Source organism: Castor canadensis, chromosome 7, assembly GCF_047511655.1.
Source record: "Castor canadensis chromosome 7, mCasCan1.hap1v2, whole genome shotgun sequence".
In the NCBI taxonomy this organism is placed as follows: domain Eukaryota; kingdom Metazoa; phylum Chordata; class Mammalia; order Rodentia; family Castoridae; genus Castor; species Castor canadensis.
The window spans coordinates 31,668,917-31,695,515 of NC_133392.1; the positions used below are offsets into that span (position 1 = coordinate 31,668,917).

General features: G+C 45.4%; 2 protein-coding genes and 1 non-coding gene across 3 annotated transcripts; 1 reads left to right on the forward strand and 2 right to left on the reverse strand.

The window, feature by feature from the left end:
- Nucleotides 1–109: 109 nt before the first annotated feature.
- On the reverse strand, nt 110–26,281 carry Hoga1 (4-hydroxy-2-oxoglutarate aldolase 1). Its single transcript, XM_020177754.2, has 7 exons — nt 25,748–26,281; nt 13,273–13,401; nt 12,968–13,095; nt 12,293–12,427; nt 11,948–12,044; nt 10,336–10,469; nt 110–1,053 (listed from the first exon to the last, which is right to left on the reverse strand). Exons 1-7 carry the CDS (start codon nt 25,956–25,958, stop codon nt 904–906), a joined length of 984 nt encoding a protein of 327 aa, XP_020033343.1. The 5' UTR covers nt 25,959–26,281; the 3' UTR covers nt 110–903.
- LOC141425237 (U6 spliceosomal RNA) lies at nt 16,962–17,064 on the forward strand. Its single transcript, XR_012450322.1, has one exon. It is a non-coding gene; the product is annotated as a U6 spliceosomal RNA (small nuclear RNA).
- C7H10orf62 (chromosome 7 C10orf62 homolog) lies at nt 21,255–24,960 on the reverse strand. The gene is made up of 2 exons (XM_074077932.1): nt 24,930–24,960; nt 21,255–22,379 (listed from the first exon to the last, which is right to left on the reverse strand). The coding sequence occupies exons 1-2, from the start codon at nt 24,958–24,960 to the stop codon at nt 21,379–21,381; spliced, it is 1,032 nt and encodes a 343-aa protein (XP_073934033.1). The 3' UTR covers nt 21,255–21,378.
- Nucleotides 26,282–26,599: the final 318 nt, after the last annotated feature.

Genomic DNA, 26,599 nt, shown 5'->3' on the forward strand with positions numbered 1-26,599 from the left:
CAGCATTTCTAGGGCCTCCCTCAGACCTGGGAAAAGGAAGACAATGAGGACTCAATTGCCTAGAGAAAAGTTCTTGACATCTGGCCAGGAAACCTAGAACAAAGCCACATTACTTTTACTTGTTAAACTTTATTATAGTAACAAAGTGATCATTCTTAATAATAAAAGCAGAGTCCATGCAGACAAGAGATGGCCCTGTCTCAGGCCAAGTCCCCTTCCCTAGTGTTTCAGACCTGGGCTAGGCAAAATAGTCTTCTAGGATGTAGACCAGGTGTCTATCCACCAGGTGTCATTATTTACCAATCTGACAAGTCACTGGTCTGTGTTGGTACATTTGATGCTGGGAATCAAAGCTAGAGACAGGAATATGAGAGGCATGAATAGACTTAGGGAAGGGCAGTGTGGCTGGAATGCAGCTTGGGGGCCTTTCCAAGACCACAGCACCACTTGCCCGATCAGGTTTCCCGACCTGCTGCTTTCTCTGGAAGGAGTCAGAACTTGGGTTCTTAGGAGTGGCCTGGCTTCCAGCTGTATCATGCTAGACTCAGGTTTGTGGCCCAAAGTCTAACCAGTCTCTTCAGTAACCGATTCCCTTAATGTCCAGTTGCTACTTTGTTTCTTTCCTCCTGACTCCCAGTTCATGGACCATGAGGCAGAGGAAAGTAATCAGGGTAAAGTGACAAGAAAGGAACTGCTCCCAGTCTCTAGAGACTGGGCATCCAGGGCACACAGCTGAGAAATCACGGGCTGTGAGAAGTGGAGACTGAAGGTGCCTAGTGAAAGGCCAGCTGGAGGGATGAAGTGGAAAAGGAGCCCCAACCTGTAGTCCCCCTGCTCCTCTTCAGGCTGGGGGAGCAAGGCAGGAGACTGCGGTGGCTCAGGCCAGGTATGCCCTGCTTGTCCTCAGAGCCAGCCATTGCTGCTGAAATCCACACGCAGCGCTTCTTCCTCAGTGGGGCTCAACTCCAGCAAGGGGGCACGGCAAGGGCCTCCATAGTAGCCAAACCAGTCCATGGTTTTCTTCAGCCCTGGGATCCCAAAGCGCCGAGTCACCTGAGAAGCAGGACCTGTTAGAAGAAACTGTACATACCTACCTGGGACCTAGCTATCTGTCACTTTCAAAAAGTTTGGGTTCTCACCCTCCTCCCCCAGTAAAGGAACTCTACCAAATCTGTGGCCCCCAGAGTAGACTAAGAATTCAGATTTAGAGACCAGAAAGCATATCAGTAATAGACAGCAAAGTGCAAAAACATCAAATGGAGAAAGGAAGGCACCTCCTTTGGTTTTACAAGAAAAAAAAAAATCACCCCAAAAGAAAGATAGTGGCATTCAGCCCTCAAGATGGAATCAGAGAAGACAGCAAGGTCAAGGAAGTAGAGCATCACCAGGTTGCAGCCAGTTCTCTTAAGCTTGACCCAGACACAGCAAGCCTGGGAAGTCAGAAAGGAAATTGTCTATGAAAGCCTTGGCACAGCCTAGCCCCTTAGTCCCCTGCCATCAGGGTCCCCCATGTACCTTCCTGACCATGTTTAAATGCTCTCACAGGAAAAAATGTATGCAAAGAAGTTTTGTTGTTGTGTAATTGTGTGCTATTTCCTTATTATCTGAGCAAGTTCTCTTGATAAACAAAATGAAAGGTCTGTACAACATGATCTCTAAAGGCTTGTCTGTTATAGTGGGGGACCTAAAGGTATTGTCATAGCTTAAAATCATGCATGGAATTTTACAGAATAAATGAGGCATCAAATTTCTTTCCTTTTGTTATAGCATCTGGTTATTTTGTACTGATCAGTAGTGTTAGATGAATTTTTGACAACATAAAATTAGGAAGGAAAGACAGACACCAGTGACTCACTCCTGTAAATCCTAGCTACAAAGGAGGTGGAGATTCAAAGTTTTTTATGTGATGGGTTTTTTTGGGATAGGGTCTTGAGAACTATTTGCCCAGGCTGGCTTCCAACTGTGGTCCTCCTGATCTCTGTCTCCTGAGTAGCTAGGAGTGAGCCACAAGTACCTGGCTCATCCCAGCTATTGAGGGAGAACTGCAGTTCAGGGGACCTGGGCAAAAAGGGAGACCCTATCTCAAAAATACATAGAGCAAAAAGGGGTGGATGTGTGGTTGAAGTGGTAAAGCACCTGCATAGCAAGTGTGAGGCCCTGAGTTCAAACCCCAGTACCAAAAAAAAACTAAGACAGAAATAATTACTTAATAAAGTTCTCTTTGGAAGGAAGACAAAACCATTTGGAGTAGATAGGATGAGAACCCCTGATGAATGACTGACAATTCATCAGTCATTCATCATTAGAGGCTAGTCGGCTTTAGTAGGCATGGACTTCTTTCTTGGAATGGATGGTAAGCTACCATCCTCCTTGGCCTAGTCCTATCCATGATGTTCTAATAGCCTGGCTTTTTAACCCAAAACCCCTGTAAGTGGGAAACATCTATGGGAGGGGATGGAACTAAGCAGTATCTGAAGAAAGGCTAGTTCCTACCATGTGTTTTTGAAGATAACTGATATGCCCCATCTTCAGCCTCTGACAGGGGCTAGCTGTTTTGGTGGTAAAGACCATAGGAAGTCCTAAATATAGCCAGGGGCAGGAGGCTGACTGGGTGGGAAAGCAGGGACATTGTGTTCAACCAGGGAAGGGCAATAGAGTGACATCAGGCTGCTCTTGAGGTATCTGAGCCTACAGCCCAGGCAGCAACAAAGTATTCCAAGCACTCCTGAGTATGTGCCCAGAGCTGACACTGAGGGGTACAGAATGCAGTCCAAGTCAGGATGGGGTAAAGCAGGATGACATGCAAGGAGCTGGAATGACGATTGGGTTTCCTGTCTTTCCAAGGGGCAGCCCAAGAGGCTTGGTCTGTCAAATGAGGTGATAACAACACCTACACATAGAGATGTTACAAGGATCAGATGAGAAAAACACCACTAATATTAGATCAGTTCCCAGGGGTCCTGGAAGTGCCTCCTTCTTTTCCTGTTCTGGTAGAATGCAGGTGCTGGAACCTTCTCTTTCACGGGTGGATGGGAGTGGGAGAGACAGGTCCCATCCCAGGGGAATGTCTACCATATTTAAGGCAGCCCATGTGCCTATGGGCTTAGCTGAAAGGTCCTCATTTCTGCAAGTTCTTACAACCTATTTATAGAGTGTAGATGCCAAGAGAAGCTTCCCATCCAGGAACACTCGTGATTTCCTCCTTATCTTCCTTCCTCTAAAGCTGAATTAGTCTGCCCCTTTGAGGAAGGACACAAGCTGGGAGAGAGGTCGAGAACCCATCCATCACTACCCAAAAAATCACTACTAGAGATGGTCTGCCACTGTACGGCTGGGACTATCAGGGAAGCCAGAGGGACATGGCCTCTGATACAAGGAGAAGGAAACAAAAAATTCAGTGATTAGAAAAAGAATATTTCAAGGGCTGAGGATGTAGTTCAATGTTAGAGCTCTTGCCTAGCATGTATAAGGCCCTGGGTTAAATTCCCAGCACATCCAAAAATTTTTTTTCATTACAATATTTTTTAAAAATCAAAATCAACACACACACACACTCCATAATGAACAGTTTTAAACCAAGAAAGTATGTAACAGGATCCTGAGGTCATATTATAGCCTGAGGCAAAAGTGAATGTGTACCCCCATATACACACTAAAAAAATTGGGATGGAGCTGGTGGAATGGCTTAAGTGGTAGAGCGCCTTACCTAGCAAGTATGAGGCCTGAGTTCAAACCCCAGTACTTCCTCCCAAAAAATTGGGGGGACCAGAGGAATGGCTGAAGTGATAAGGCACCTGCTTTGTAAGCACGAAGCCCTGAGTTCAAACTCCAGAACTATAAAAAATAAATTTGTTTCCTACAAGTAGAGTTGGAAAAAATGTTTTAATAGTTTGCTTCCACTGAAGCCAGGAAAGTAAAATTATAATAAATTATGTTTTAGTATACATAAAATATTTAAACCTAAAAATAATGCTGTGAGTTTTTATACACCCATATTGTAATGTATTTTTTTTGGCTCCGTTAATGTTCTTGTGAGGTGGGAAGTCACTTAGTTAGAGCTTCTCCTTTCAGGAAGGTAGATGTATTGTCTCTGGCCATTATGTAGAACAGATATAAGAAGACTCTGAAAATGTGGTATCTATACACAATGGAATTTTATGCAGCCATGAAGAAGAATGAAATGTTATCATTCACTGGTAAATGGATGGAATTGGAGAACATCATTCTGAGTGAGGTTAGCCTGGCCCAAAAGACCAAAAATCGTATGTTCTCCCTCATATGTGGACATTAGATCAAGGGCAAACACAACAATGGGATTGGACTTTGAGCACATTATAAAAGCGAGAGCACACAAGGGAGGGGTGAGGATAGGTAAGACACCTAAAAAACTAGCTAGCATTTGTTGCCCTTAACGCAGAGAAACTAAAGCAGATACCTTAAAAGCAACTGAGGCCAATAGGAAAAGGGGACCAGGAACTAGAGAAAAGGTTAGATCAAAAAGAATTAACCTAGAAGGTAACACACACGCACAGGAAATCAATGTGAGTCAATGCCCTGTATAGCTATCCTTATCTCAACCAGCAAAAACTCTTGTTCCTTCTTCTTATTGCTTATACTCTCTCTTCAACAAAATTAGAAATAAGGGCAAAATAGTTTCTGCTGGGTATTGAGGGGGTGGGGGGGAGAGGGAGGGGGCGGAGTGGGTGGTAAGGGAGGGGGTGGGGGCAGGGGGGAGAAATGACCCAAGCATTGTATGCACATATGAATAATAAAAGAAAAAAAAAAAAGAAGACTCTGAAAGGCAGAGAAGAAAAACCAACTAAGCTGCAAGGAACAACACAGTGGTGAGTTCCCTGCCCAGACTCGGAGCTGAAGGCAGCAACCATAAAATAGCACTGGGCACAGGCAAGAAAAGTCCCAACAAAAGCCAGTTCTCTCTAGCCAAAGGCCAGGAAAGGGGCAGTCTGGCAAGTTGAAACACAACGACTCTCCAGCCAGAAACGATGGAGTGAACAGTGGCCCCATGCCTACCCAGGCCAGGAAAGGCTGAATAAGGAAGCCTGAACTCTACCACACCTGCCCTGACTCCAAGCTGGATGGTGTCAGAGGAGGTCTAGTGGAGGAGAGTCAGGACTTTTTTTGTTACTGCTCACCATTAAGGAGGCCATCAGAGTCTACCCCAGTCCTGCCCACCCCCACAGACGCACAGGTGATGTCAATGGAGACACATGGGGAGCAGTAAAGGAGGCACCCTACTCCTCCAGCCAGGGAGATATCAGAAGCCCAGCACACAGCCTAGTGCAGAGGTATAACTTTTTGTCAGGGAGGGGTGCTGGATAAACTAGATAAGCACTATACCTGTGAGTTATTTTTTTTGTTTGTTTCTTTGTTTTTTTAAGACTAGGTCTCACTATGTAGCCCAGGCTGGCCTGGAACTCTCAATCCTCCTGTGTAAGGCTCCCAAGTACTGGGTTTCTGACAGGTGTGTGGCACTATGGCTGGCATCTACCCCTCCGCCTGAGAGGTGTAATTTTTTTTAACTCTCACAGAAGACAACTCCAGGCCTAATTAGTTTCAACTGGAGAATTCTACAAAAATGTTTAAATAAGATTTAATACTAGTTCTATAAGTCTCTTCCAGAAAACAGAAAAGAAGGAAGCTATTATTACCCTGATACCAAAACCAGACTAAGGGTGTGTATAAAAAGAAAAAAAATGAAAACTACAGACCACTATTCCTCATGAATATAAACACAAAAATCCTTAACAGGCCTGGGGGCATGGCTCAAGTGATAGAGCACTTGCCTAGCAAGCTAGAGGTCCTGAGTTCAAACACCAATACCACCAAAAAGTAAAAAATGTACCACTAAAAATCCTTAACAAAATATTAGCAAATGAAATTCAGCAACATATCAAAAGAATTATATAACAAGACTAAGTGAGGTTCATTCCAAGGAAGAAAATCTGTGTCAAATATTTGAAATTAACTGCTTTATATCAATTAATTAAAAAAGAAACACTCACACGACCTTGTCAATCACTGCAGAAAAACACCATATGAAATTCAGCACCCATTCACGAGCGTAAACAACTTTTAGAAAACTAGGAATAGAGGGTAATATTCTCAACTTGATAAAAAAAAAAAAAAGCACCTACAAACCCCAGAGGTAATGTTATACTTAATGATGAAAGGCTGATACTTTAACTTAAGAGCAGGAACCAACAATCTTATTCAACATAGTGCAGGAAGTTGTAGTCAACACAATAAGGCAAGAAAAGGAAATAAAAGACATATAGAAGAGAAAGGAAAGAATTAACTGTCCTTATTTATAGATGAATAAGTTATATGATTATTTATATGGAAAATCCCAAGGAATTAGAAAAAAGAAAACCAAAAAAAAAAAAAAAATTCCAGTATCCTACAGGTTACTGAATTAACATGCAAAAATTATGTTTCTAAATACTAGCAATGAACACATAGATAATTAAAGTACCATTTTCAGTTGCATAAAAACATGAACTACTTAGGTACACAATTCTCAAAGCATGTACAAACTTCTTTACTTGAAACTACAAAATGCTGAAAAAATCGAGAAGGTTTAACTACGTAGAGAGATACACCATGAATTGGAAGGAATGGAGGACAGTGTAGTGAAGACATCAACCATGCTATCTGGTAAACAGGTTCAATGCCAGTCCTACTCAAATCCTACCAAGATTGTTTTTGTAGATATAGACAGAATTATGATAAAATGTTTATGGAAAGGCAAAAGAATTAGACTAGCTAAAATAACTTTTTGAGAAAAAAAAAAAAGAAGAGAGTGGGAAGACTCGGTCTACTATAAGACTTATTTTAACACTTATTATATAGCCATAACAAGTGAGTCTGTGTGGTATTGTGGAGGGATAGACACACAGATCAATGGAAAGAATAGAGAATTCAGAAATAGATCCACACAAATATGACCCACTGATTTTTGACAAAGGTACAAAAGCAATTCAATGGAGGAAAGGAAGCTTTTTCAACAAATGGTGCTGGAACAAGCGGATATTCATAGACAAAAGAGAAAGAAAGAAAAACTTGACCTAAGTCTCACACTTCATACAAAAATTAACTCAAAATGGGTCACAAACTTGTAGAATGTAAAATGATAAAACTTTGAAGAAACAAAATAGTTACAATCTAGTGCAAAAAAAGAATTCTTAGACTTGACACTAAAAGCATGATTCATTAAAGACTATAGATAAATTGAGCCGGGTCATGGTGGCCTACGCCTGTAATCTTAGCTACTTAGGAAGCGGAGATTAGGTGGATTGCAGTTTGAAGCCAGCCTGGGCAAATAGTTCCAGAGGCCCTATCTTGCAAACACCCAACACAAAAAAAGGACTGGTGGAATGGCTCAAATGGTAGAGCTCCTGCCTAGCAAGTGTGAGGCCCTGAGTTCAAGTTCCAATACCATTAAAAAAAAAGAATACTGATAATTTTTTTTCTTGGTTTAAAAAAAAAAACCTGTAAAGAGAAAACACAAGCTGGGAGAAAATGTTTACAATTCACAAATCACATAGCCAACAAAGGACTAGTTATCTACAAGACATAAAGAACTTTCAAGGAGGAGGGGGAATGAAGGAGAATTGTAGAGGGGGAAATTCAAGTATGATACGTTGTAAGAACTTTTGTACATGCCACAATGTACCCCCACCCAGTACAACAACAACAAAAGAAATTTCAAAACTCAACAGCAAAAAACCCAACCAACGAACCAAAAAAAAAAAGAGAAAGAAGGAATAGAAAAAAATTTGTAAATGGGCAACGGAAGGGCTGAGGTTGGCGCTCCGTGGTACAGCACACATTTGATATGTGTGTAGCCCTAGGTTCGATCCCCAGCACCAGAAAGAAAAAGTGAAATGAGAAAGAGACATAAACAGACATTTGAGTGACGAAGACATGACAAATAAGGACGTCAGAAAAGTGCACAATGAGATGAAAAACCACAATGGGATGTTTCTGTAGAAGACCAGCTAAAATGAAACATCCAAATGCTGGTGAGGATGCAGAGAAACTGGATCACACGTACATTTACATTAGTGTAAACATAAAATGGCATAGTCACTCTGGAAAACAGTTCTTTTTTTTTTTGTGGTACTGAGGTTTGAACTCAGAGCCTACAACTTGAGCCACTCTATCAGCCCTTTTTTGTGATGGGTGTTTCCAAGATAGGGTCTTGTGAACTACTTGCCCAGGCTGGCTTCAAACTGAAATTTTCCTGATCTCTGCCTCCTGAGTAGGTAGGATTACAGGCGTGAGCCACTGGTTCCAGGGCTTTTTTTTTTTTTTTTTTTTTTTGAGACAGGGTCCCTCTCAGGTTGGCTTCACACTCTATCTTCTTGCCTCAGCCTCCTGAGTGTTGGGATTACAGGCATGAACCACTATGCCTGGCTATGCAGTTACTTAAAAAACTAAACATGCAACCTTCATACAACCCATCAATTTCACTGTTGTATACTTATCCCAGAAAATGGAAACTTACAGTCACACAAAAACCTGTACACAGGTTTAAAAAAAATTTTTTTAAAGAGCAGTTTTTAATAGACAAAGACTTGAAACAACCCAGCTCCTTTTCAATGGTGAATGGTTAAACAGGCTGCAATTCAGTCATACCATGAAATACTTATCAATAAAAAGGAATACCTATTGATATGTGTAACATCCTGGATGAATCTCCAGAGTACTAGGTCAAGTGAAAGAAGCAATCCCCCAAAGTTATAGAGTATATGCTTCTTCTATATGGTATAGTTTGGACTGACAAAATTATAAAAATGGTGAACATATTTGGGTTATCAGGAGTTGAGGAGGATGGGAGCTGTACTGAGTGGGTGTGGTGTAAGAGTGTCACATGAGGGATTCTTGTGCTGACAGCAATATTCTGTATTTGTGTATGTCAATATCCCATATTCTATCCAACATGGTGAAGTTATTCTACAGATCTGTAAGAAATTACCGTTGGGAGAAAGTAGTATATGGCATCTCTCCATATTACTTCTTGCAACTGCATATGAATCTACAATTATCTCAAGACACAAAGCTTATCTTAAAGTGTATAAAAAGTTGTACAAGCCAGGTGCTGGTGGCTCATGCTATAATCCTAGCTATTCAGGAGGCAGAGATCAGGAAGATGGAGGTTTGAAGCCAGCCTGGCAAATAGTTCCCAAGATCCTATCTTGAAAACACCCGACACAAAACAGGACTGGCAGAGTCCTTAGGTACAGCACCTGCCTAAGGCTTTGAGCTCAAACTCCAGTACCACAAAAAAAAAAAAAAAAAAAAAAAGTTGTACGTAGTAGCACATGGACTCAGCTACTCAAGACTCAGGACTAAGGCAGGAAGACCACTTGTGTCCAGGAATTTAAGGGCAGCCTGCATAATGTAATGAGACTGTCTCAAAAATAAGTAACATTGCTGGGCACCGGAGGCTCATGTCTGTAATCCTAGCTGCTCAGGAGGCAGCGATCAGGAGGATCGTGGTTCAAAGCCAGCCCTGGCAAATACTTTGTAAGACTCTATCCTGAAAAAAACCATCACAAAAAAAGGGTTAGTAGAGTGGCTTAAGGTGAAGATCCTGAGTTCAAGCCCCAGTACCGCAAAATAAATAAATAGACATAAAATAGCTGAATGATGATGCACACCTGTAATCCCAGAATTTAGGATGTTGTGGTAAGAATATTGCAAGTTTGAGGCCAGCCTGGGCTACATAGCAAGATCTTGTCTCAGAGCAAACATATCTATATAGGTACACATTTTTCTTTCTGTTTGCCTGAGACTTCAAGATGGCTTTGATGTTGACAAGCTTGGTCTTAAATTCTTCTTGACTTACACAATTCTGTACTACAGAATTGGGACACATAGTCTGACTACAGGACAGATTATTTGAACACAAGACTCTCCTGGAAAATGTGGACTCTGAACCTCCATCAGCCCCCCAAACTCCCCTTTAACTGCTCTGAATCATTCTGATTTTCGGTCTTTGGTTCCAGGCAGTGCATCTCTAAGAATGGTCCCAAGATTACTGATTTCACAGTCACTCAGGATGCTTGTTTCATAGTACATTAGCCCTCATGGGAATTCTAATGAACACTGAGCTCAAGAACTGAAGGGGCTCAACTCATCTGCAGCCAGGATTTTCTAGGGAGGCTTTTATAAGGAGTTCCCATACTGGGATGTTCTCTAAAAGGACTTTCTGAAAGGGAAGGAACTGAGCTGGATCCCTGTGTCAGCCCTGGCACCTATTCCAATGAGGACACAGAGGCCCCTTCCCTATGTCCTTGACTGGCAGCTCACCGCAACATTGGGCTCGATGAGACGGTGCTGTAGCTTCTGAGCGTCTTCCCATTGCCCCGTGAGGCAGAGGCGCTCCAGCTGGCACACCTGGGCCCCCAGGACATTGGCTAAGGCACATATGCCCCCCACAGCACCTGCCCCAAGCAAGATAAAGAACATTAGTTGAGCTGCTTCCCACAGAGAATCCCAAACTCTGCTCCCCAGACTTCATTCTGGGGACATAAATATGGGTTTCTATGCCACCAGGGGCCACATCACAGTGCTCTGTGAGTCCACAGGACGCATTGCCAGGGAGAAAAGCTGCCTGCATATTCAAAAGATAATCCTGCAGCCCAGTAGCTGCTCAGAGCTGTGAAGGACAGCTCCTTCCCTGCACCCTCCTCCAGGAGCCAGGTCCCACCTGTCCTTGACCCCTTCAGTGACATCTGAACAGCCTCTTGGCTCATCAGCCCTGGAAGGGCAGGAGTGGATGAGAGCCGTGGTGAAATCAACCTGGGGCCCCAGTGGGGGTTGAGGTAGCTGAGTGAAAAGAGATCTGGGCCCATGGTCAGAAGACTGGGTGTGTCCTCCATTGGCCGCATGATCTCAGACATGCTGCAGATCCTCTCTCATCCCCTTTCTTCTCATCTGGGAGATGAAAGTGGATTGACTGTGTTTTCAGCCCCACACCTCTGCCAGCCTTCGATTCTAAGGCAAGTCAGGAGTGATCCTAAGCACAGTGGCCTCAAGACTGGAGAGAGAGGAGACAATTTGGAATAAGCTGACGCCAGTGCCATTTATAAAACACCAACTATGTTTTGCTTTGAAGAGTAGAAACTCAGACCCAGACAGGTTAAGTGCCTGGCCCTCAGTCTCAGTAGACACCAGAGCTGAGATTCCAGTTTGGATGCCTCCACTCTTGAGTCCTTGCTCTTTCCATCTATACCCTGAGAAAGGAGGTGGAAATGTGTCCCCTCTTCCTTCCCTACACTTCAGAGCTTGTGACATGGCAAAGAGGAGATGTGTAAGAACCTTGACAAGTTCAAATCCACAGAGCCCTGAGGGAATATAGTGCGGTCCCCTGCAGTAGTGGAAAAGCCACTAAAATCTGAACTCCCAGGGCTTCGGGTGAAGGGAGCAGATGCTGCCCTTCCCCACCCCGCTCCAGGGCCCATCTGAACCCAAGGACCTTGACCCTCAACAAACAAAAGCAGTTGGTCTAAGTGGCATTCCTAGGATTCTGGACTAGAAAAGAATCTGCCCAGGCAGATACAGGTCCCTGGTCCGACCCTGCAGTTCTGACAATTCATTCTGGCCTTGGGGAAAGGGGGCAGGAAAAGGACTCCTGGCCTGGAGGGGAGGCCCAGATCTCTGCCCTCAAAGAATTATTTACAAGGTGAGATTAAGGGAGCTATATTTGTCATCTAAGCTGGGAACTTGGGCCAGGGGTTATACACAGTCACCTTCCTTCATTCAACAAGGTCACTCACAAGCACCCGGGGTTCAGATGAGCAAGCAGGGTGGCTGCCAGGTTTCTGGCAAGTCAACCTCTGCAGACCTAGTCTTGAGCCTCTCGGTCTCTCCCAACAGACCAAGCTGCCAGGTGACAGTTTGAGAGCTGCAAGGAGCCTACCTACAGCATAGCTGGCCAGCAGGAAGCCAACGGATCCAGCCAACACCTGGAAATCCTGCTTCCTGGTCTTGTGAACAATCAGCCCAATCCTGGTCACCTGCAACAGCAAACTCTGAGTAATACCCAGAGCCTCAGCCACCAGCCTGGAAAAGCTTAACAAGTGCTACCAAATGACAGCCCAGTTCCCAGAAAGATGTCCTCAAGTTCAGACAGAGTCCCCAAAGAGCCCACCAGAAAGAGAGAACCCAAGCAGAAGCCCGGGTCTCAGAGCTGCCCAGAAGTTAGTAGTTAGCATGCTAGAACTGGAGGAGAAGGGGGCCCAGCCTGGGAGCTGCTGCTACTTACGTCACCACCGCTGTCCTTCATGCCCACAATATTCGGGTGCTGGGAAAGTGTGACCACCGCATCCACAGGCAGGTCCAACCCCGTGTTGGCTGGGACACTATAGAGCACCACGGGGATTGGAGAGAGGTCAGCAACCTGAGGGGTACAGAGAAAAGGGGGAGAGGGCAGTCACCCCAGGTCCTCAGAGCTTAAGGCTTGCCCCCAGAAGGTCCTGGCCTGCATCTCTGCAGGGCTACCTTCTGAACTGAGCAGCAATGCTGGGACATACCTACTGAGTGCTTTATGTATACCAGGCTCAGCTCAAAACCCTTTGTGTTCCAGACCTCATTAATCAGCCCTGAACAACTCCAGCATTCCTCCCTTTTTTTTTTGCTTTTTTAGTGGTCCTGGGATTTGAATTCAGGACTTCACATGTGCAAGGGAGAAGCTCTACCACCTGAGCCACTCAACCAGCTTTTCCTACCATTTTTGAGAGGAAACGGTGACACAGAGTGGTTAGGTAAGTTGCCTGATGTCACATAGATGTACATGGTAGCATTCTACCCATATCCCATAGCGCCCATTCACACGAAGTAGGCTCACCACTCCTCTTCCAGTTTCTCTGTGTTCTCTCCCCAAACAAAGCCTCTGCTCCAGCCAGCTCTTCTTGGCCTCAGGCCTCCCCCTTGCACCCACCTTGGTATAGTGATGAATGAGAGCAGCACTGTCCATGCGGCCACGATAGTAGGAAGGGGTCACGACCATGGCAGCATCAGCTCCGACCTGTGCCATGCTGACAGTCATCTCTACAGTAGCTTGAGTGGCTACAGGAGGGAGGGGGAGGACAGAGCAGGAGGAAGAAGGCCTGGGTCAACAGACTGGGGCAAGCAAAGGGGTCTCAGCATGTCCCAGAAAAGGTAGAATGAGTAAACAGAACCCAATGCCAGGGCCAAGGACCCCACAGCGCAGCCACCCCAGGGCTTGGAGCACTATGGTCTCACACTCGCAGCCGGAGCCAGCTAGCAGGAGTCTTTCCTTGGACATGACCTGGCGCACACGGCTCACCACCTCCAGGCGCTCGATGCTGGTCAGGAAGGGGAATTCGCCAGTGGAGCCCTGGACCACAAAGCCTGCAACAGAGCCACATCACAGCGACTGCTGCCTTCCCATCTTCTCAGGAAGCACCAGGACACTGGTGTCGAGTGCTCTCCAGGTTCCTGCCTCCCCAACACCCAGGCTTTCCACACCTGTCCTTGCCATCCCTGTGCTGATGCAGGTGTGATGGTGGTACACTCACCATGTGTACAACAGTGTTCCTGTTGCTTTTCTTTTTAATGAAACATGTTAGCTGTACCAGGAAGAACTGCCACTAATATAATCCACCCCCACCCCCCTGAACCCAGTGCTCAGAGATCCCTCCTGGATCATCTTGCGCCTCATCTTTCTGTCCCAACCCAGGTGTTTTTTGTTCTTCTCATTCGTGCCTTTATAACGTGTGACACACACATGGACCCACGAACAAGACAGTTCAAGTGCAGTTTTAAGCTTTGTAGAAATGGAACTAAGCTTATATATCTTCTGCAGTTTGCTATTTTTGTTTAACTTTATGTTTTGAGCTTGCTTGAGATCACATGGCTCTGATTCATTCGTTTTAATTGTTGTATAGCCCTCAAGTGCATGGTTAGACCACAGTTTACTTTTCTTTCTACTGAAGACATGTAGAATGTTTCTTTTTCTTTTTTTTTTTTTTTTGCTACTGCAAACAACACTGAAATGATCATTTTCTGGAAAATCTCTGCATGCAGCCAAGCATGCCTCCACAGTTCCCATAGTCAGGCGTATAATTTCCGAGTCATGCCTGTGTGGGTCTCTATGGGTGCCATGCTTCCAATTCATCAGCACTCTCCTCACAGCGAGATTGTCTACTAGTGATCATTTATGCCAACTCTCAGCATTGTCGGAACCAATTTTTGACAGCTTTCTGGGTGAAAAGTGTTATTTCATTGTTTTATTGTGCATTTTCCTACTTACCAGCCATTTATTTATGGTCATTATTTCTAACATCCACCAATTACACAGTCCAACATTTTATTTCTACAAGAGACTCAATGAATTTGTTTAGTAGAATGACTTCCTTTCATGTTTTTCCATTTAACTCTTATTCTTTCTCCTCTCTACTACATTCCAATAAAAAAAACCCTGAAGTTTACAAATACAGCATACAAGAGGATTATGAATAAATAGAAAGATATTTGGAAGAAGGAAAAGAAAATGAAGCCAACAGCAGTGTTGGCTTACAAAATCCCCATCATGCAGTTGTGAGAGATGAACCATAGATGTGATGCGGGAGCTTCCTGGTAGTCAAAGCCAAAAGGGAAACATGGTCAGCTAACAGATATGTAGAACCCAAAAGGTAAAAGCAAAGCAGTTGTCCTGGAGAAACACAGAGTTTCCTGGCACTGAGATTAAGAAATTGTTCCTGTGAGTCATTCTTAAGAGGACATAGTGTGATGGCAACTCAGCTTCATACCACAAACCTTTTCCATGTTGTTCAGAGAACCATGAGACTCCACTGAGTGGGTTGCCAGGATCTCTCTCACTGGACAGCTTTTTTTTTTTTTTTTTTTTTTTTAAGTTTTTGCTGTGGTAACTTTGCAAGGAACATCTTGAGGCAAATCAGTTTTGGCTTCTGCTGGTTGGCCTCCTGAGGATTAATTCCTCCTTGCCAGGCTGACTCCTACACAAAGCCCCTGCTCCCCCAGTGGGCTGCTCTTCACAGAAGCCCACCCTGGTAAGGGCTCTGATCTACCTGCCATTGGATCTAGCAGCCATCAGATCAGCACCTTGGCTAAGGATTTAGAGATCAAGTTCTCGCTACTTCCTCTATTCAAATGCCAAACCCATCTAATACCAGGTTGGGGCAGGCTTGTGCTATGGTCACTGACCCAGCCATAGTTACTTCCAAGTCACCTTTCATCCAGTTGTCAGTTCCAGAGGCCTTGGGCCTCAAAGCAGGATAGTGGGGTCTGGTACAGTCCACCCTCCTGCTTCTGGAAGAGGGCATGGAACCCATGCCTGACTCCCACGAAGAAACATAGCCTAGGCTAGTGAAGGATAAAGCCAGAGAGAAACCGGGACCAACTTTCAGTATGATCTCAACAGCTATGAGATCTTAAGAAAATGGCTTAACCAAACCTCAGCTTCCTTGCTTGAAAAATGGGGATATTATTAGTACTTTCTTTGAAGAGTTAATTTTAAATGAGATGCTACTTGTAAGTGCTTAGAATAGAACCCGCTGTTTGGTAGGTGTTACCTGAAATTCTTATGCAGTAGGGAGAAAGGGCTCAGTCTTAAATCAAGAGGATGGCTGGGCTGGAGGAGAGGCTGCAGTCCAGGATCTGTCTGACTCCCTCTCCCCCCCAGCTATAGGGTGAGTCACTTTCATTTTGGAAGCTCCTGTTCCCTGTTCCCAAACTTTTGCTGGCTGCTCTGGAGAGCTAGGCCTGGAAAGGGCAGTGGGTGCTTAGAGCTGGGGACACACAAGAAACTGTGGCTGAAAGGAATTGCAATCTCTTTTACATAAAGAGGTATTTTTGGTCACTGCAATGGCCTCTTGGTTTATCATCATGGCTGCCTCCTCCCAGATAGTCTTTCTGGAATCCCTCTGTGGGTCTCTGTCCCCTGAATTTTACCTATTCCTATACTTCTCACATACACAGAGGTCCTCACGACCCTTGAATTCCCCATGATGCCCCCATCTGGCCCCTCCTATAAAATGAGAAATTAGATCGTATGGTCTCCAAAGTCCTCCTTGGCTTAGCTTCACAGTCACTTTTCTGGCTTTCCCCACCCTTTGTCTCTTAATGTTCCCTTTCCATCACAATTGATGAATTCACCAAAAAAGAAGCCAGGAAAACAGGATAGCCTCAACAAATTAGTGAAATACTAATAAAAACTAATCAAAGATGTTAAAAACCTCTACAATAAAAACTATAAAGCACGGAAGAAATTGTAGAAGACACTAGAAGATGGAAAGACCTCCCATGTTCATACATTAGCAGTATACTATGAAAATGGTCATATTACCAAAAGTGACCTACAGATTCAATGCAATCCCCATCAATCAAAATTCCAATGACACATTCTTCACAGAAATAGAAAAAATCCTAAAATTCATATAGAAGCACAAAAGACCCCAAGTAGCCAGAGCAATCAGAGAAAAAGATCAATGCTGGAGATATCAGAAGACCTGACCTCAAATTACACTACAGATTCATAATAACAAAAACAGCATGGTATTGACTGGCACAAAATCAGCCACTTAGACCAATGGAATAGAGTAGAAGACCAGAAATAAGTCCACCTAGCTACAATCATTTGATTCTTGACAAAAGTGCTAAGAACACACTTTTTGGAAAAAAAGACAGCCTCTTTAACAAGAGGTTCTGGGAAACCTGGATATCCACATGTAGAAGACTAAAACTAGATCCCTATCTCTCACCTTGTGCAAAAAAATCAACCCAAAATCAATCAAAGACTTAATGTAAGACCTGAATCTTTGAAACACTACAGGAAAATATAGGGAAAACACTTCAAAATCTAGGCACAGAAAATGCCTTTCTTTTTTTTTTTTTCAAATCAGAGTAGACACACCTTATCAAATGATCTGATCTGATTAACATAGTATCACGTTCACTTAAGCAGCACATATACTGAAATTGGAATGGCACAGAGAGGATTAATATGGCCTGCACAAGGATGGCATGCAAATTCCTAAAGTGTTACATATTTTGAAAAAAAGACAGTGCCCATGAAACTCAAACAAACTAACAGAGTTATGTTACATTAATCCATGTACTTTCTTTTATTGAGCTGTTATTATTTAAAGTAGGGTACTGCCAATGTCCAACTATGTGCTCTAGCAGTCCTCCTGCCTCAGGTTCCATTGCAGCCAGGCTTACAAGTAGACACCAGAATGACAAACATAAAGCTGATGTTCAAACAATACATTTATACCTTGGTCATGTTGTCTGGAACATTCTGTAAAAATTTATAATTTGTTCATATTACGTATACAGCATTCAACTACATGAATTTTCACTGGACTTTAACTTGTTCTTAAAAAGATTTGTGTGCTATTCATTGAAACAGGGTCTCCCTATTTATTCCAGACTACCCTGAACTTGCTGTATTGCTTGCTGGACCTCAAATCTGTCACCTATCTGCCTTTACTGAAGATGCTTGTAAAATCACACCAATTATAATGACAGGTTTCAATCCATTATGCATTTCCATTTGTGGGAAAGATGAACCCTTTTGCATATCTCTTTTGGTCAAATTTTCTCTTCATGACATCATCTATCATATCATCTCCCGCTTCTGATGCTTCCAGGTGACCTCGATATGGTCTTGCAGTCAGAAGAAATCACACAGCTGCTAGAGTTGTGAAGCCTGAGAAATGTCCCACCAGCAGGCACATGGCAAGAATTGACAAAATAGGATTGCAAAAGCTTCTGTACAGCAAAACAAGCAAAGCAGAGTGAAGAGACAGTTTGCAGAACGGGGTAAGTCTTTGCCAGCTATTCATCCAATAGGGAATTAATATCCAGAATAGACAAAGTACCCAAAAAAGTTAAACATGATAGTAAACAAATAATCCAACCAATAAATGGGAAAATGAACTGAACACTTTTCAAATGAAGTAGGATAAATGACCAATAAATACATGAAAAAATGTTCAATGTCTTTAGCCCTCAGGGAAATGCAAATCAAAACTACACTGAGATTCCATCTCACCCAAGTCAAAATGTATAGCATCAAGAAAACAAACAATTGGGTGCCGGAGGCTCACACCTATAATCCCGGCTACTTGGGAGGCTGAGATCTGGAGAAGATCAAGGTTCAGGGCCAACCCAAGCAAATAGTTCGCTAGACCCCCATCTCCAAAATAACCAGAGCAAAATGGACTGGAGGTGTGGCTCAAGTGGTAGAGTGCCTGCTTTGTAAGTGCAAAGCCCTGCTTGAGTTCAAACTCCAGTCCCACTAAACCAAACCAAACAACCAACGAATGCTAGTGGGATTTGTGTGTGTGTGTAGGGCGGACTATTATGTACTTTAAGTTAGTCCAACTACTATGGAAATCAGTATGGAAGACCCTCAAAAACTAAAAATAAAACTACCATATGATCCAGCTATAACCACTCGAATGTATACACCTAAAGGAATCAAAGCTGCTTATAAAGACACCTGCATATTATTGTCACACAGTCACAATAGCCAAGTTATGCAATCAACTTAGGTGCCCATCAACAAACGAATGAATAAAGAAAATGTGGCATATATACACAATGAATTATTATTCATTCACACAAAAAACTTATGTCTTTTGTAAGAAAATGGATGGAACTGGAAATCATCACGTTACGTGAGCTAAGCCAGACTCAGAAAGACAAATATCACATTTTCTCTTATATGTGAAATTTAAGAGGGGACAAAAAGGATGTGAAAATAAAAGCAATACTGGGGACATGGAGGGGGAACAGGAGGAGGAAGAAGGGGGATAGGATTTTAGAGGGGACGAATATGATAAAATACATCATATGCATGTATGGACATACAATGAAACCCAGTACTTTGTACAACTAATATAAACTACTAATAAAAACCTAAAACAAAAAAACCTAGAAGGGCTATAGTATAGCTCAGTGGTAGAGAGTTTAGCACATATGAAGGGGTATGATCTCCTACACCACACATACAGAAAAAGTGTCCTTTCCCCCCTCCCCCAGCACACAACTAACTTCCTGCCTCTGCACATTTGCTCAGGGCATTCCCTTAGCCTGGACCTAGCAGATACCTCCCAAACGCTGACAGCCAACAAGCCTTTCCTGGATTCCCTTCCCATCTGGGCCCCACAGCATTTGTTCTCCTTACCCAGTGCTCATCTAGCTTTGCCTGGAATCAGCAAGGTGGTGTCATTTTGGTCTCCTCCATGACACCTAGCACAGCACCCAATGAAGTGTGAGCTGAATGATTTGTTGTGTAAAAGAAAAATTGCCCCAAACCTGCTTGGCCTGGGGCAGAGCTTTTTTACATGATGGAATTCATAACCTTCCTCTGGAAAGAAATTGACATTCCTAATAAAATTCATAAGCAATTTCCTGATGAACTGAATGGAATGAAGCCTTGATTTAGGAAGTCAGCACCCTCCTAGCTGACTCAGGCTCTTTGTATCTAGTCTAACAGGGATCCCACTGTCTCTATCCTAATAAAAACGTCCTCACTCACCAAGAGTATATACTTGAGTTGGCTGCCTCAAGGCCATTTTGTTTCTAGCACAATTGTAATAAAACTTTGACGCGTGTGCATAAGTTGTCTCAAATTAACCATATTAGCTTTCAACTACTTTGAGACCTACAGAAAAGTTGCAAAAATACATGGGATTTCTATACATCTCTCCCCCAAGTCTCCACCAGCAATACCTAGTGCAGCACAATGATCAGAACCAGAGATATATAACTCTGGTGAGTTATATCTGTGAATGATATAACTGGACTTTTTCTTTTTTTTTTTTGGTGGGGTCAGGGTTTGAACTCAGGGCCTCATGCTTGCTAGACTTGGAGGCCCACAGGCTGGGAGAGCTCCTGGCAAATCTATAACAGATTCAAATGGTTAGAAATTTCTATGTCGAACAGTCACTTGGAGTTAGTCAGTGCCTGTAGTTGACTTCTCTAAACTCACAGGGGAAGCTGCCTGAGTAGAGGGTCACCCCTCACCTTAAAAATGCCTTGTAGGGACCTGGAGGTATGACTCAAGCAGTAGAGCACCTGCTTTGCAAGTACAAAGTCCTGAGTTCAAACCCAATCCCACCAAAAAAAAAAAAAAAAAAAAAGCCAGGAAGAGGAGACAGGGAGTGCTAGGCTTGCAGGAATGAAGAGGAATTGTCAGGACATATCCAAAGAGGTCAGGGATAAGTATAAGAGGAAGAGAGTCACGTGGGTGGGTGGGAAGAGGATATGGAGGCAGCACAGGGCAGGGACTAGGAAACTCTGTGGACTTTGGAGTCAGCAAAGTAGGGATCTAATCCCAGAAACATCTGTTGCTGTCACCCCAGGTGAGTTATGACTATGGACATCAGATGTCTGATTTGTAAATGGAAATAACTTAATACCTTCCTTATGGAGCTATGACTGAACGCTTTAGCACAGGGCAAGTCATACATTTAAAAAAACCTCAAAAAAAGAGGAATCTGCTAGTTGTGCTAGTAATACTGGTAGCAGCCACAGAAGTCACAGTCACAGCCCATCCATGGTGACATGAACCAGAAGAGAGTGTTACTATACCAGCTCTATAGCTGTGGACACAGGTGGTAGACAGATTCTGACATGGATCCCTATGTCCACCCAGAAACAGGTGGACAGGGAGAGAATATGGCAGTATTGATGCCACAGACTTGAGGCTCAAAGTCCCACCGGGTTTACTTACTCTCTTTTAAAAGTCTGTTACTGGTCCCTCCTTCCCACTCCCCAAAGGCCTGGCTGCTTTCTCCTTCCCTGGCAACAGCAAGCTGGTGGGTTTGAGGTCCCTGGAGGTAACCCATCACCAGCCCCAGAGGGTAGGGAAAGTTGTTTCATGGAGTCTCAAGTCAGGCCCAATGAAAAGGTCCTAGGCAAAGGCCCACCCACAGAGGACTGCTGGAGAAGGCGCCCTCTCCCTCCATCCCTGCCCACCCCTTAGGTTGACCACAGAGCCCTGGACTCAGAGTGAGGGCGTGCAAGGATTTATTGGCTTTGTACCAGGCCTTTGGCATCAATGTGGGGCTGGCTTGTGGCTGCTCCTGGGATCTGCCTCATTTGTCTTCTCTTGGTGGATCTTCAGGGGCCAGGGTCTGTCATGGCTGCCTTGCTTCCTCCTTCCAACTCTCCCTCCAGCAGGGGCTATTCTTTGTGTAGACCCCACTCATGACCCCTGTGGGGGACCAGAGGAAGAAGGGATTTGGGTGGCAGCCTCTCACCTTGGGCCACAGAGATTTCCCCAAAGGAGAGAAGACAGGCCTGTGTACATGGGCCAGCCCTGCTGGGGGAAGGGGTGCATGTGATTAGGTGACTTCAAGAGTCATAGGTTGGGTGGCTGCGGTTGGGCAGGCTGTGGCTCTGGTGGCTTGGGTGACCTGGATGATTCTGGTGGCTTGGGTGACCTGGATGACCCTGGTGGCTCGAGTGGCCTGGATGACCCTGGTGGCTTTGGTGGCCTGGATGGCTTTGGTGGCTCTGGTGGCCTGGATGGGCCTGGTAGCTTTTGTGGCCTGGGTGGCTCTGGTGCCCTGGGTGGCCTTGGTGGCTCTGGTGGCCATGGCGATTGTGGCTATAGAAAGCATGTGCTTGGTTGGCACCAGCTATGGTGGTGTCCCTCTGGGTGAAGAAATTCCCTTTCAGCTTCATCTCCACCTCCTCAAGGCCCTTTAGCTCCTCCGGGTTGATGTCCTCGGACTCCACGTGGCCTGAGTGCTGGTAAGCTGCGGCTCTCTGCAGCATGGAGTTAGCCAGGTGCTGCCCCTGGGTGTCAATCTCCTTGACACAAGCAGCCACAGAGGCCCAGGTGGCGTCCTCCATGGACGGGGACACTCCCAACTCCTTGTGGGTCTCTTTGCTCATTGAGGACCCTGACATCCTCTGCCTGCTGGTGAAGGATTCCCTGTGCAGAGCTGTGCCTCCTTCCCCTCGCCTGGTTGTGAAGGTCTCCATGCGGATCGTGGTGCTGGCCTCTCCGCTCCCACTCTCAGGCTGGAGACCATCGTTGCAGGCATTGGCGTGGACATAATCATCGTGGTGCAGCTTCTCTTGGGAGAGGCGGCTAAAGTGAGATTTGATCCAGCTGTCATTTGCTCTATGGGATTCTGGAAGCTCGTCTTGTGCAGGCTGGGGAAATGTCTTCCTGCTCCTCTTCCTCTGGGCCCACAACACAAGGCCTCCACCTCCCAGCAAGAGCAAGGTCCCCAGCACAACCTTGCATGATGGTTGGTGGAGGAGCTCCAGGATGGTCTCCAGGACACTACGCCAGGCAGGCAAAGGGAAGAGTGCACCGGGAGTGGCGAGCCCAGGTGGTATGGCTCATGCTTGAAAGGGTAAGCCCCCCATGGGTGTCTGGCAGGCACCTTCCCTAGCCTTGCCTTTCCTAGGTTGCCCCCTGCCACCTCAGAATGAGCCCTATTGTGAGGAAAGCAGTTGGGGGTGGGGCAGGGGGGCCACCACATCTTTCATGTCTAGCCTGGCCAGCATTGTGTAAGGCTGGGTCCTGTCTCTCACCCTGACAGTTGTCCTCACGGGCCGGGCCGTGGAAGGAATTTCTCTAATTCTCAGTCTTTTCTCCCTTCTGCTTATAAGCCATTATGTTACTTGGTACTTTTTATCTTCCAGTCTTCGGTTTTAGTCCCTTACCATCTGGTGACCCCCAGGGGACAAAGGATGTGGGGTCAGGCTCACCATGACAAAAGGACCCCTTTGGCCTTGAGCCCCAACCCATTACAGGGTAATCTAGAAGGAAAAAGGCCCAGAGAGAAACTCATTCTGGAATAACATGAGGTCACAAATGGGGGAGACAAGCAGGAGGCTGAGAAGGCAGAGCAGATGGGACGGGATTCTCCATGGGACCCCAGGTCCCTGGAGTTGTTTGGGATTGGAAGCTGCTAGCTCTTGCCTTAGTGATGCACCTGCAGATCCAGAATTTGCCCCTGGTAAGTAGGCATGGTGAGTGGTGAGTGGTAGGCCAGCTGGCTAGGCTTGCCATAGGTGCCTGCACAGTCCCTCTCAGCTGGAAACAGACCTGGGTTACTCTTTTTTTTTCCCCCTCAAAAGACATCTAGCATATTTAAGAAATGTGGAGCTGGCATAGTAGTATATACCTGTAATCCCAGTACCTGGAAGGCTGAGGCAGGAGGATTGAGGCCAGCTTGAGCTACATAGTGAGACTCTGTCCAAAAAATAAATAAGAAAAGAAAAAAAAAGAAGGAATGCCAAAGTGGGTTTATAAAAATTGTGACATTTTATCATTGTTATTATTTTTGCCAGTACTGGGGTTTGAACTCAGGGCCTCTTGAGCCACTACCCCAACCCCGTTTTGCTTCATTTTAATTTTTATTCTGGGACTGGCCTCAGACCTTGATCTTCCTACCTATGACCTCTCTTGGAGCTGGGACCACAGGTATGCACTACTAGTTTATTGATTAAGATGAGGTCTCACTAACTTTTTGCCTTGGACTGAGATCCTCTTGATCTCCACCTGCCAAGTAGCTAGGCACGTGCTCCCACAGTCACCCAAGTTCTGACATTTTATTTATTTATTTTAGTTCTGACATTTTAAATACAATATTTTCTTTAACTGAGAAATAGTTATAATGTATCCAAAACTATGTTCTCTTTCATTCATGTATGTAGCATGTTCATTCTACATACTGAAGAAACGAGACTCCCCAACACTGCTGGAATAGTCCTGTGTGTCTGCTAACCCATTTGGAAATAACAATTCAAAGTCCACCTTCGAGGTTGTTTTCAGGGTCAGATGGTCAAATGGCTCTTCTGAACAACCCCTCCCTCAGTCTCTGGTTTTAACTTTTATTTTAAAAGAGTATTCTTTATTCAAATAATCAGTGCAAATTAATGAGGATTTAAAGATAAAAAAGCTACCCAGTGTTAGGCAGTGTTTCTTTCAGAAGAATCTCTGTATTCACTGATGTATCAAGGGCAGGCTCCCGCCTCCTGTTTGTTGCTGACACCTCCACAATGTGGCATGTGACAGCTGCCTCCGTCTCTGAGTGTTGGGCTGTGATGTATGCTCCAGAGCAGGGCGAGAGAAACAGCAGAACTAAGATGCTATTTCCTGGTTGTAGCAGAAGGACCCCTGGCTCTGTGTTCTCCGTGCCAGCACTGCATGGTTGACCGCCTCTAGAGGACTATGTTGAACCCTGTGGTTAGGAGCCTGAAGGTTCAGCTCCTGTTCTCAAATGAGGAAAGTGGGTTGGGTTACAGGATTTCTCAGTCACTGTAAAGGTCAGACTAGCAGTCTTACCCGGTCTTCTACCTCCAGACCTTGGGCTCTTTCTCCCACAGCCCCCACCTCCCTGATGTGTGGCTGAGAGAGGGATCAGACAGCACCAGAAGCCTGTGAGTTAAATCCACCAAAGCCTGTCTCCAAGATACCCCCATGACCTCAGCAGAATATGGAAAAAGGCCTAGAGAATAGCCTAAGGGTCTCCAGATTCTCTGGATAGTAGACGGACACCAGATGAAAAACCCACTCTCCAGGCCCCTGAACTATGGTGTCACTGACTGAAGTAAGACCTTCTCTCAGAGGCTAAGAATCTTTTCTTTGTTTCAAGAGAACCAAATCTCTGTCCAACTTTCAGGCCCCATGAGCAAACTCCAGCATACATTTCTTTAGAGCTGTCCCTGTTCAATGTGGCCCTCCACAGGGCATTCATTGTCCCCCTGGGGAAAGGTCACATCATCTGTGCACTGAGCTATGAAGGAGGCTCAGTTGGGCCACCAGTTATTGTCACAAAGCAGTTTTGCTACCATGCCAAACTACACTGCCATTTTAGTAGTTCTCGTGGGAACCTACACTTGTAGCATGTAGCATGGTAGCATTTACATCATGCTCTCACTTGCATTCTCCCATACTTTCCTCTTGGCCATCCCATGACATAGGAATTACCACTCCCGTGTCAGATGGGGAAACTGAGGTTTAGAGAGAGTATCCCACAGTAAGTCAGTGGCAGAGCTGTGATTAGAAACCAGAGTCCCTGGTTTTAATTGCTACCCTGTACCTCCTCAGTCAGAGCCATGTCATTCCCAAAGCTGGAGCTCACCAGATGCCATTTGTGGGGACAGTACAGTCCAGCCACTCAGAAGTGGAGAGGAATGGGCCATGAAGGCAGAGGCGGTCCAAATCTCAGCTTAGCCATGTGGCCTTGAGATGGTACCATTGAGGGCACTGCCCAGGGACTGTTCTGGGTGATGGGCGGGAGAAGCAGAACAGGTGAATTGTGCCATTTTCTTCTACCTTCATTTATTGCGTGTGTCTGTGGGGCACATTGAACGTCACAAATATGACCTGACTTCAGAAAGGGGGAGACCCATGTAGAAAGGAGGAGATGAATCAGAGGAGTCAACACAGTGGTAACTAAGTCTGCAAGGGAGGCTTTGCCCAAAAGAGAACAGCAAATGGCACTTGGAGAGAGAAAGACAAACCCTAGCTGTGTTGCCATGTGACCTCACCTTCACATCAGTGAGGACCGGTTGACAAGGACATTCACACCTGTTAATCTAGTGGGATCCCCACAATAACCCTGCGAGTCAAGAAGTCATTTTAGCCTTTACAGCTGGGGAAAAAGAGGCAGGGGAGGTTCAGCCCAAGGTGCCAGAACTGTGCACCTCCCATGGTCTCTGGCTCCCCACTCCCACCATGGACAGGTCTGCTTACCACGGAATGGGAAGGTGCCCAGTTTGTGCAGGTTCTCCTCCAGTTTCCCATAGTCCACCTCTTTGGTAGCAGTGAAGGGGGTGGTCACAGGGGGGTAGATGCCAGAGATGTCCACCTTCTTTCCCTCTCCTGAGGTCCAGCTCCCCATGTTTCTGAACAAGGCCCTGTCCAGGCCCTGCCTCACAGAGGCCCAGATTCTGGGGCCCAGCATCTCTACAGGAAAACAGAGGCCCAACTGTCTATGGTCCAGAGTGAGTTTGGACTCCTTCCTACCCACTGTTAATGTTCAATATGTCTAGTTAAAAATTTGCAGCCCCCCCTTGCCGACTTGTGGGCACTGGGGCAGGCCTGTGCTGGGTGCCCCTAGGGTCAGAGGCAAGGCCTAAAGGCTCCAGGAGCCCTTCACCACCTTGGGGAGCAACTGGAGAAGTGTCACAATCCAGTGTCCCTCAGCAGCTGGAGAAGTGCCACAGCCTAGTGTCCCTCAGGCCAGACAGACAGAAGTCTGGTTCCTGGGGTCCCAATGCTAACAGGCGTCTTTCACAGGGCCTGAGCCTTCTCACAGTTCCCAGCCCAAAAGCCAGGAGCCTGGGCAGTTTCCAAGTAGTTCCAAGGCTGGTGGATGTGATTGGCTGAGCTGGCCTGGCCCTGCCCTGTAGGAGGGAGGTGCTACACATTGGGTGAGAAGCTGCTGTGACAAGCTGCACCTCACATCCATGCCAGATTCCTGCCAAGGCAGCCATGACTCAAGCCTGTGCTAATCACACACAGCTCCATAGGACAGCAGTCACAGCAGGAAAGGGGAGCACAGAAATTTGCATATCACAGAGATGACCCAAGTAAGGGCTAATC